Source organism: Seriola lalandi, unplaced genomic scaffold (assembly GCF_002814215.2).
Source record: "Seriola lalandi dorsalis isolate HSWRI2012SDOR001 ecotype SW California unplaced genomic scaffold, Sedor1 jcf7180002054692, whole genome shotgun sequence".
In the NCBI taxonomy this organism is placed as follows: domain Eukaryota; kingdom Metazoa; phylum Chordata; class Actinopteri; order Carangiformes; family Carangidae; genus Seriola; species Seriola lalandi.
In genome coordinates, this window is record NW_019525245.1 from 1,339,197 (window position 1) to 1,351,214 (window position 12,018).

General features: G+C 43.5%; 1 protein-coding gene across 1 annotated transcript; it reads right to left on the reverse strand.

Moving 5' to 3' along the window:
- Positions 1–186: 186 nt before the first annotated feature.
- On the reverse strand, positions 187–11,591 carry LOC111667818 (nuclear receptor subfamily 1 group D member 2-like). Its single transcript, XM_023423653.2, has 8 exons — positions 10,954–11,591; positions 4,882–5,193; positions 4,690–4,778; positions 4,425–4,569; positions 2,240–2,817; positions 1,945–2,130; positions 1,621–1,831; positions 187–1,528 (listed from the first exon to the last, which is right to left on the reverse strand). The coding sequence occupies exons 1-8, from the start codon at positions 10,970–10,972 to the stop codon at positions 1,332–1,334; spliced, it is 1,737 nt and encodes a 578-aa protein (XP_023279421.1). The 5' UTR covers positions 10,973–11,591; the 3' UTR covers positions 187–1,331.
- Positions 11,592–12,018: the final 427 nt, after the last annotated feature.

A 12,018-nucleotide genomic window follows, 5' to 3' on the forward strand; every position in this document is an offset into this window, starting at 1 on the left:
TTATCACACACTCCAAAATCAAGTGATGTGTCTTGTTAGTAATAAAGCTCCTAATGGCTCTCAGATGGAGAGCATGATTGGCTGATTGCTTCTGTTGCTAGGCTACGACTCCATCGTATGCCTCGGCAATGCTGATAGTAGGCTTGCATTAAGGAAGAGGATGAAAAAAGATGAGCACAAGGAACATGCTATAGAACGTTTTTTAATAATGGTACTCTATGGTGTAACCATAAAACATTTACAAAATATTCACAGGGTGATGCAGTCAGTTGACAACACATTTATTTTCAATTATATATATATATCTTCAAATAAAAAGTTTATACTCAGAGCGCATAGTTCAAATGCTGCTTTCTCTTTCCTCTGCAGTCTGTAGAGCAATCTATTACATGTGACGTCATACAATAATTTCAATACTAACTTCATTTACATATCTGAGAATCTGCAAACTAACAAGGGTATGAACCAAGAATAAAGGTTATATACAAAATGTACAACAGAACACCTTGACATATTACCCATCAGACACGGTCTAAAATGACCAATAATTTCTCCCTGATTGCAGCATACAAATAAAATGCAACTTACTCTCATTTCTTAAAAATGTTATACATTTCTCAATCACAGATGGGTGATTTTCATAAAGATTTCCCACATGGTGACATGTTGTGAAAATAGCTTAGGTCATTCCAACAGGGCAAACACAAACCGTCCTCCTAACTATGTGTTAGACATTGCTATTGCTATGTTATATTTATTGATGTAAGAGGTTTCTCAATGTATGGAAAGTGCATTTTACACTTGTGGCATGAATGTACAGTAAGAAATCATTGTTGGTGAGTGTTCTATACATGTTCCTTTTTTTTTCTGGGCAAGATCTGCTTTCTTCTTGCTAGCTTTGTAAGCTGGGATGGGAGGACAAAGTCTAGTGAGGCTCAAAAGGCCCTCTCTTTCTTTTTGGTCTTCAGAACAGAAACTGTCTCAGGCAAACTCCAGGAGGGGAAGGTGATGATTTGGTGGATTGATGATGACTCGAAGAACCCAGGAAGAACACAGGCTTTGTTTTATTTATTTCTATATAGCAATCCTGGAAGCAACTGGAGGAGAGATCAGTTTGAGTTCAGGAGCTTCCGCCTCCTGCTGCGCCTCCGTCCTTCACTGATATTTTTCCGAGTCCTCTCTCTCTCACAGCACCAGACTTGGCACAGCTCCCACACAACAACTGTCCATCATGCAGAGGCCAGTGTATTGTATGCGGCAGGCCAGGCTTGCATGGGGAGCCGGGAGGTTCCCCACAGCAGATACCTCAGTAAGCTGCAGGCTATGTGAACTCAAGGGTCAATACGGAAAGCTAAAAGCTTGTCAGAGTGCTGGTTGTTAAGGGTGCGCAGGTCCGGCAGACGAAGCAGCAACTTTGGGAAAAGGGTGCTGTCATCCGGGCGGCGACTGGTGATGAGAGAGCGCAGGGCTTTTATTAGATTGTCCTGCAGCAGCTCCACTGCTCCCACCTCCACTATACCAGAGCGGTCTGAAGAAAGGGAGGAGAAAGTGGGGTTAGACATGAGGAAATGTGACTGCATATAATATGTACTTGTGTGGATATAAGTGGATAAGTCTTACCAGCTGACACGAGCACGACAGCCATAAAAAGAGCCATCTCGTCTGGCTCCAGACCCAAAGATCCTAGCTTCTCACTGAAATCAAACATGTTGTCCAGTAGGGAGCCCATGCCAAGAGCCCTCAGTGATGCCAGTGAGTACGTCTGTCCATTGAGGAAGGTCACTGTTCTCTCCTTGGGGTCAAACAATGAGCAGAACCTCACCATGAGAACCTGTGGACAGAACCAGTCCGGGTTAGCATCAGAAACAAATCAGAACACAGAAGGAAAAGAAAGGAAGAACAGAAAAATATTCCACAAACAACATTCAGGTTAAGTGGATGTACCTGGAAAGTGCCAGATTTGAGCAGCATGACCTGATCATGCTGGCTAAGACTCTGGAAGCCTGGGATGCTCTTTGCAAACTCCACTACTTCTTTGACAGCAGGGGTGAAGCACTGGGAGAAAGATTCCCACACCTCCTGACTGGAACGACTGGCCGGAGCCACAGGACATGAATTGAGTGGACATGCCTGCGAGAGACAGAGAGAAGAGAACAAGACAAGTGTTAGGGACTTATTATTGACATAAATTTCATAGATATCATAAATGTATATATATCAAAAGGAAAAAAAGGCTCACCAGCACTTTGGCACCTCCATTCAGCTTCCAGGGGCAGGGGCTTTGGTTCTGGGACTCGATGGGTTGGAAACTGTTCTGATTGGCTGGGTAGGGTGACTGAGGTGATAGACTGTGACTGATGGGGCACTGATTCTGATTGGAGGAGTAGGTGTACTTGACATTGTCAACGTTAGCAGTAGTGGAGTTTTCATTGTTGGTGTGGGCGACGGGGCAGTTTGTGGGGACATGGTAGCTTTGCGTCAGGTTTGCCTGCTCCCCACGAACTGTGTGCTGCGTCTGGGTTGTCGGGTGCGACAGGGCGGGCTCCTGTACTGAACCGTTCTGGAAAGAGGAAGTGCATGCGTTGCTATTGCGGGCAGCCATCTTGAGAGGTTTCTCGTTGCCGTTCATTAAATTGCCACGGTAAGCCTGCGATATGGAGCCTTCGTTCGTCTGGTTCTGTGGACTGGAGGGGGCATCGGGGGGAGGCGATACCTCCATTTCCATGGAAGCTGATTCATTGAGACTGTTCATGTAGCTCTGCATCTCATCCAAGAGTCTCTGCTTCTCCCGTTTAGGAATACGCCCAAAACGCACAGCTGAGGAGAATAGCAACAGGGAGAGAGCATCCTTTGTTAGCATTTAGTGACATCAAGCATCGATATCACTGCCAGCTCCTTACTGGCAGCACTGCCGTTAACACATTCAACAGCAGAAACACACACAGTTAAATGATTTTCACATTCAAACAATGTAGAGAAACGCAACGCTCAGTTCTTGCTCTAATATGAATTCAACATCTGACACTCCAACTGTAATCTCTAAATGGATTACTAATCCCAAGATCTCTCTTATCTGCCTCTGACTATTCTGTCTCCATCACAGCTGTTTCATCACAATACCGACACTAAAGCCTTCATCTCATGCGCCTGCCTCATCCTCCTCTCTAGTCTTTACAATCCTCCCTTCCCCCCTTTTCAATACTGCACCTCCACTGACAGCCCTATTTATAGTACTCTGCATGCTATACCACCTCCCCCTCATCCCTCGCTCTCTCTTCCCTTTCTGCCTTTTAGTTGAGCACTCATTCTCTATTTTCCTGTGGAAGTAGGTCACTGGGTCAGCAGCACTGAACATGATGTCATTAGTTAAGTGACAGAGTGTGTGAGTAGTAGAAAGGTCAAGATGACAAGAGAGGCAGGTAAGGAGAGGTGACGAGACAAAGGGTTGAAGGTGGGAGAAAATTTGGATGATCAAAAATGAATTTGCAGAAATCATGTTGTCAAGTCAAAGACGCTGGCTTTAGAGGTGTACAACATTATATCTTTGGGCTTTGGTAGAACCAGTAATCAACATTACATTTTTTCTTCTTAATTCAATTTGTGGGCATTTTATAGAGAATCAAAACATGTAACATATGGTTATTAACAATAAAGTTTCCCTGTTGCAATCTGATGAATTCGCAGGTGATTTTGTCACTCCCTCGTTTTGGCTTTTTTGGGTCAACTAAAAATGTTTGCTCCAGAAAGCCATGATTTATTATCACCTACTTTAGCCATATCCCTAGAGATCAGACTCAGACAGTAAAATAATGCAGTAGAGCAGATTAGATGTAGTAATATTATTTTAATTTCAACTGTGGCTTTTATGATTAACAGGATGGAATAACATTAAGTCTCAAATGATTGTTTGTAAATGTCAGTGTTAAGAAATAACTAAATAAATAGGTAGGACCCATGCGTCTTGGCGAACACAGGGGGCGATCAACAACTCTGTGCCCCAATTTCCCAAAATAAACTCCATTTGTCACAGTTTCTGTATGACTGATGACTACTGGGACTCTCCGGCTCCTCTTGCCATAAATCAGACAGCAGGGCAAGGAGAGAGGGAGGCAGAGGGTAACAAAAGACAAAAGGAAGAGAGTGGAGAGAGAAAGAAGATACAAGAATAAGAAGAGAAAATGATTTTTTTTTTTCTAATGGAGGAGTAAGAGCAGCTTAAAAACAGTAGAATCAGGCTTTTGTCGAAAGCTACAACAGGAATTCTTTTCTTGCCTTTTTAATAACCTATTGTGTGAAGCTTTAACATCTGATCCTCCCTGCGCTACACATATCAATTAAATCCTCTCCTCTGCAGTGAGAAAACTAAACATTAATTCGCCATGGGTCTAAATATCTTCTTTAAGAACATGAGCACAGTCTCTCACCATCTCTGGACATGCCCACGGAGAGACACTTCTTAAAGCGGCAGTGCTGGCACCGGTTTCGGTTCATGCGCATGATGAGACAGTTCTCATTCTTCACACACATCTTGTAGTGGATATTCTGCTGAATGCTGCGTCTGAAGAAACCCTGGAAAAGCAACAATAAAGACTTTAAAGCATGTCTATAGTGGCAGTGTGTCTGTGTGCACTCCTATTGAACCAAAAAAAAAGAAAGAAATAACATAATACTATCTCTGTTCAGTCTCACCTTGCAGCCCTCACAGGCGTGAACACCATAATGGAACCCAGATGCGATGTCTCCACACACCTTACACAGAAGCACCATACCTCCGGTTTCTATGAAAGAAGCATACATCCATCATCAGAGAGAAAAATACAACGACTGCTGGCAGGTAAACATAGAGGGGAATGTGGAGGAGGGAAATGATGGGGTACTTACTGGTGAACGTGCCAGTGAAACCACAAGGTCTTTTGGCCACTGTGGGATGGTTGTAAGTTACCGATGATACTGTCGTTATTTGGGCAACTGGAGCATTGTTTACTTCAGGAAACTGGAAGACCATTTTCGGGGAAGGAGTTCCTCCCCCTTGTTCCCCTCTCTGCCTCGGGGCCCCAATCTCCTGAAAGGAGACACCCTCTGGGGAAGAAGGCTGCGAGTGGGAGGAGGGCGACTGGGTCTGATATCCACTTGAAGGGCTGCCAGGACTCGGGCTGGCACTGCCAGACGAGCCAGCATACAAGATAACACCACCTGGAGGAACAGAGAGGGGCAAAAAAGCTCAGTTCACTGATCTTCATCTGGGTCTCTCATGCACAATGTAGGTGGGAGTGTAAGTGTTGAGCAATGCTCTACTTTGATACAGTGTGCGTACTTGGCAGACTGTCACAAACACCACACAAAACCCTGATCAGAAATTTGATCTGATAAATAATTTAGAAAAAATGTCACCGCTATGGCAACAACATCTCTGACCTGGATATCTGTGCAGACACTTTTGGTTTCGAATCTGTTAGACAATCAAGTGAAAAAATACGCTTTGTCATGCCAACTCTTAAAGGGCAGTGAAAACAAGCTGCCTGCGTGTTGTTTTTACTGATTAGTGATACTTCTTGAAAACCATTGCACATGGTTTGGTGAATGAATAATGCTAAAGAAACAATGACCAGGCACAACAAAAACCCTTTTCTCTTGGGTGAACCAGCACCCACATAAGCCAAATAGTCACAGTGTGTTACTTGGTTGAATAACATTATGGCTAAATTGTATGGTCTGATAAGGTAGTCTACATTTCCGTGATAAAATATATGACAATATATTACACTGTTATCAAATGTATTTCAAAATATTATACAAACATGTCAGCAAATCTATGTGGAACAGCAAACACCATAAGATTCTAATCATAATATGACAGTTAGTCACTATACACTGACAATGAGTGCCACAAACAGGCCTTTGTTTAGGGACGTCACATCCAATCGGAAATGCCCTGTTACCCCTCAGCACAACACCCATCCACCCCCCTTGTTTTGCAGTGTTCTTCCCTGCAAGATGAAAGACTGCCCCTCACGTGCAGGCTGAGCCAGCCAGCTCCCTGCCTGCTTGCTTGCTTTCAGTACTGAGTCTTTTCTCCCGTCCCTCCCACCCCCTCCCTTCTTCTCTATCCTCCTCCCATCCAACCTCCTCCTCCCTCCCTCCTCCTACCTCCTCCCTCCCCACTTTGGCTCCAGGCCTGCAGACCCATCTATCCGCCAGCCACCTGACCGGGAGCTCACATGGACTCTTGACACAGTTCCCGCCCGGCTCACAAGGCTCTTTGCGCAGTCCCGTGTAGACAACAGCAGCAGTACAATAACAAGCGCTAGGGCAGATCACGTTTGGAATAGAGAGGGCTTTAATGCTGTGACTACAGACGTAGGGGAAAGCAAGCAGGGCATGGCTACCTTAAGTCGGTGCATTCCACAGAGTCACTAGAAACCGTGCAGAGGGTTACAGTCACGTTGTTGCTGGCCATAATGTTTTGACACATTTAAATGATTCGCTTGGGGGTTTTAATCAATTAATATGAGAATGTCATTATGCATTTATATCGCAGGTGTTTAAGAATGGGAGTAAAGCAAACTCACCAAATCTAATTTAACCACTTATAAGGCTGACATTCTTTTAATTAATAGTATTGTGGTGTTAAAACAAGAAACAGCAATTATAATATAATCTCTTCTATTACAGACATTCAGGATTTCAAGAATGTATCTATTTGTGCTAATGTGAGTGGTCCACTTGTGATAATCCTCATTTTCTGTTCAGTTTGCCCTCCGTTTTATTTGCTATTAGATCACGGTGTCATGTATATAATTACTTTAGCATAAAAACCTGCCAATCAAAACCTTTTGTCATGTTCAGCATTTGCTTGTTTAAGATTCTCCATTAAAATTCTGTGTCACTGGGCTCATATCATGAGCTTTGTGGGTCACTATCACAAAATAAAATTCTCAGTGAATAACCAGTAGCACAGGTTGTATCGGATTCCGGCTCTGTTTTATCAAAAAGGTTCCTGTCGTCTAGTAAAAAAGGGTGGATCGTTGAACTCTAGTGGCAGTGTTACAGTCACGATACCCTGGATTTGTCATTGTGTGCTCTTTTCCTCTGAAGCACCTTGAATCATTTGAGAAAAAGCCTCCCTGCGCTTCCTCTCCTTGAGAAAACACGTGCTGCGTTTCTGTTTAGCTCTAAGTGCCTCCTTAATTCCCCCGCTCACACGTGTCAGCACTGAATGCAAGGTACTCTGGCCTTGAATGCTTGTGTGTGGTGGCAGCTCCAGTGTCAGTCAGGCTCTGACTTCACCCCTCACACACAAATGTTACTTAGTGCATGTGCAGTTTCCTGGGTGTTTGTGTGAGAAAGATACAACTTCATAGACGTGTGTATCACCTGCAGAGGAAACGGGTGACACCCTGCTGTCACATGAGCTCCACACCCACACTCTACATTCACAGTCAACATCCCCGCCCCTCTGCTGTAAAAACGTTCCATGTCGTTTCTCCTCGTAACCATTTCGTGGAATCTGGTTTGACTTGGTGCCAGAAGGAGCTCTGAGAATATCAGAGCTGCTGTACTCAGGCACAGGTTACAACATGTGACCTGTGGATACACACACGGCCATAAGAACTACAGAATAAACAAAACACTCCACCGCCCCTCCTTTTGCCAGTCCTCCATGACTTCCCCTCTCATGTGTTCCCATCCCCTGGGCATGCATGCATGGCAGGCAAACTGTATAGACATCATGCTCATATCATGTCTGGCGGGGGGGGGGGGGCGCCCCCTCTTAGTCTGTCCTCTTTCATGTGAACATTTACAACTGTGCATGGGCAGTAAGCCTCACTCCACGTGAAACATCTGGCCTCATGACATGTCTATTTATGAAGCACTTTCAAGGAGAATGGTTCTTTGAAAGCAACCGAGGACAAAATTTGCTGTATGTTGTTCCAGTTTGAACTTGAGTTCAAAAGTAGTTGTAGTTCAAAAGCTTAAACATTTTCACATGTAGATCTAGTGGTTTCACCCTAACATATGCGATTGACTGGAAGAAGCAGGTTACACACGATCCTTGGATAGAAATACTATCTGACATCTGAATCAAGCTTGGCTTTTAATCTGAGTTACCTAGCTATGTGATCATCTCTCAAACTGACACCCACAGGAATCTGGTTTCAGGACTGGCATCAGAGCTCAACATCCCGTTAGCATGAATGACACCCGTGACGCATTCAAGTAGCCTACTTATTCCACTTAAGGTGAAAAACACATTCTGGAGATGAGGCATATCTTTTTCATCACTAAAGACCTTAGCATGAAGGCAGTAATCATGCTTTTAGGTCACAAGGTCATCTCTCTCAAGGAGGTTTCTATAGTCAAGCTTATCATCCCCTTTGTGGATACTGAACTACTTAGAAATCAGTTATTTGACTATCAACGCACACACATTATTCAGATTATACAGTTTAATCTTCAACCAGCGATGTTGAGGGAAGACTAACTTTGCAAGTATGTCAATGATGCAATTCACTAAACAAGGCTCATTTTGATTAAGGCATTCAATGATAATTCAACTGATGATTATTCAGGTTGATATAACTTTATGACACTAATGTATTCTGTGTTATTGACAAATATCCTTAATGTTTGTACAACTATAATCTTTTATTATTTCTACACCATTTAGAGATTGTCACATTATGCCATTTATCCCCTCTTTTGCTTACAAGTTACATTTTATGAGCAATTGGTAATCTGCTAGCAGTCTACAAATTCCTAATCTTCAAACAAACATATGTAAGAGTAAATTATAAAACCTCAATCTAGGTAAATTTCTTCCTTCAATCCTACTGAAAAATGTTCCACATTATTAAACCTATTATATTCCATAATTTAGAGTAACAATCTATGTCATCTATATTAAATTTAACTGACCTATGTTTATGTTAGTAATAGTATCATTATGGTGCATAATGGCAGTAATGGCTCATTTGGGCATTGAAAGTTTTCTTGCTGCAGCTATATTACCACTAAAATAGATGGTGATGCGTGTGCACAGGAAGAACTGGTTATCCAAAAAGATTGAACACAGCCCAGCGTCGGTTAAAATGTCCGTTCAGACAACACATAGTGACACTTCATGTGAAACGTGGCCGATGGTAATTACTAATAGACATTTCAAAACAGTTATAGCAACCAGAACGAGGGAATAGGCTGTTAAACCTCTCTGACCCACTGACCAAGCTAACAGAGGAATCCCCGTGCGGGCAGAGCGCGCGCGATAGAGAGGAACGACGGGGAGGGGCGGGGTGCATGGGAATCATGCGCTGCACGTGGATGCTGAGGCTGTATACACGTGCTGTCAGCTCGAGGCGGGGTAGCTGCGTATTAAAAATCAGGCGCATGATTCCATACATTATCACGACCGTTTCTACACGGGGTGCGCTGGGCGGAGAGCAGATGAAAAGACATCGCTGTCTCAATGGCGTGTCTACTGCTTGGTTACCACAGCTGTTATATTTCTATCAGGATTTATGTGTAATGATTATTACTGGTGACGTCATCAAGCATTAAGATATTTTAGTCCGGCGGTCTGAGGCACTTAATGGCTTGCTGTGATGTGGTATCCGATTCCATTCTGACTATATTTTTAGCTGCAATAAATTGATATTAACATTTTATTGCCTGTTGAGTCCATATCTGTTCAGTCCAGTCCTGTGTGCTGGAGCAGAAATTCACAAGACGTTGGTACTGCCCTTCATATCCATTATGGTGGCCTATAGTCTGTTACTGAGGTACAGAGTTAATGGCAGATGGTTTCAAATTGGGTTTGACTGGTTCACTTGTTTTATGAGTAACATATGATTTGCGCTCGGCTCATTCATCATCAGCTTCCTCCCACTACATTTGGGTTAGATCATGATTCAGGTCCTGGCAGAACAGGATGTTTACTCCGTTCTTCGAGTCATGGCCAGTTCCATGGAAGGACCATTTGGCAACGGTCACTTGTTTTGACTCAGTGGGCGTGACTGCTCCTTAGCATAGCCTACTCACATGTGTTTGGCAAAAAAAAAAAAGATGCACTTCAGCCTGGATTACAGCCAAGTGAAATGAATCACTCACTGCAACAAAGTAACAACTCACACTCCGACTTCCGTATGTGTATCAGTTGTTACTGGTTCGAGACATAGCCTATGTGCACTCACGGTAGGATCAGTGTGTGGAATTAACCCATAGATATAATGAGAATCAAGCCAATAACGTTAACATGATTGAGACAGGCTGTGCTGTGGAAAGTGAAGGTGCCCGGCCAAGGTGCATTTAGGGTCGCGCTTCACGTGAGGGAGTGTTTACATGCAGAGAATCGGAAGTCCGCCGCAAAGACTGACGAAACAGGACTATCCTTTCTCAGCTCACTCCCTCAAAACACTCTACTGTTTGCAGCCCAGAGGCGCTTGGCAAAAAGCCACACATTACAGTGATGAATTACACTTCAAGTAACGACGTTTTTTTTTTTTTTTTTTAAATATCAGATATCATTCCACAGCCATGAGTTCCACAGTAAGATGTTAAATATACAGTAGTTTAAAAACTGCAGGCACTGACTTCAATTGTATCCTGGAGTTCACATTTGTATATTGCCTAGTGTCAGGTGCACAGCGTTTTAAACTAACATGCAATTGAACAGGATAAAAACCTGTCAACTATCGCCCTACAATAACCAGCAATAACCACGTTTATATAGACATTGACTCATGGAATTATAAGTAAATATAAAGTGCTGAAAAAAAATCTATAGAAAATTTACTCGTAAGCCTCTATAAAAAAAATCAAATAAAATGTAGAGAAGTGCAACGGCATCTTTTCCCAGTATGCACCATAGCCGGCTCCTTCCAACAGCTATTGGCACTGAAATACATTTTCCAGTGGCTTCAAGCAAAACACACACAGTACAGTATAAAGGAGACTTACCACCAGGGCTATTTTCCATGTTTCCCAGTCGATCGATGTTGCTCTGTTGTTCCGTGCTGTTTAATTGAGGGCGTTTAATGCTGGACTGACTGCCACTGCTTGCCACTGAGGAGTTTCGTTGAAACAGGTGAAAGAGTCATGAACTGCCAAGGCATAAAGAGTGTATCCAAAAGCTCAGACCAACAGGAGTGTGCACAGGGCATTGGGGGTCTGATGAAAACCCAGTCAGCGAAGAAGTAAAAAAAAAAGTAATATTTAAAGAAAAAGGAAATTAGAGCAGATCTGTTACTGATCCAGATAATTTCCAAGGTGAATAGATGCACAAGGCTGCTCGGCGCACCGTCTGCACACCTTATGATACCAGGCTGGATGATATCACTGTATAGGGGTTCTCTAAATTACAGAGGTCCCAAAGCATTCAGCTTCTTGCCATGTACAGTCACCATCAAAACATGACTAGAGTGGAAGTAGTTTAAACACTCCCTACTCATCAATAAGCAACACGCGTCCTAAAATAACCAGCACGTTTTCAGGTGCCTGAGAAATGTGACCATTTTTTTTTCCTGTTCTCTTTTTTGTGTCCCTTCAACCGCCTGTTTGTTGATGTGTATCAGGGATGTCTCTCTCTCCTCTCTCTCTCTCTCTCTCTCTCTGTCACGCTCTCTGAAAACATTTCACCCCCTCCCTCTCCTCCCCTCACGCCCCCACTCTTTTTTACTCTTTCTCACTTTTTCATTGGCCGAGAGCCCCGCGTGGAGACGGCACATTGGGCTCGTTCGACACTGGAATGCTGGTTAAAGCTCTACTGCATGTGCGCATGGCATGTGAGCTCGCGCTGCCCTACTGACACACATTTTATGCTAATGAGCTGCCTGGGCTCGGCGATAAGCGGAGGGGAAACGAAGAAGAGATGGGAGGAGGAAGCAAGAGGTCTCACTCTTGCCTCGTGTCCTGACTTCTCTTACAGTTTTCTTGTTGGATAAGGTCATGGCTTTCAATGCAAAGACAGCAACACTGGGCAAAGTGCGAACCTTTGTCCCAGTACAATATCAACTCCAACTCAAT

Bases quoted from the DNA above. Each gene is read 5' to 3' on its own strand.
- LOC111667818 (XM_023423653.2), bottom strand. The intron at 4,779-4,881 runs GTAAGTACCCCA...CTTCTTTCATAG, and splicing joins TTTCACTGGCACGTTCACCA to AAACCGGAGGTATGGTGCTT. The intron at 4,570-4,689 runs GTGAGACTGAAC...TTGCTTTTCCAG, and splicing joins ACGCCTGTGAGGGCTGCAAG to GGTTTCTTCAGACGCAGCAT.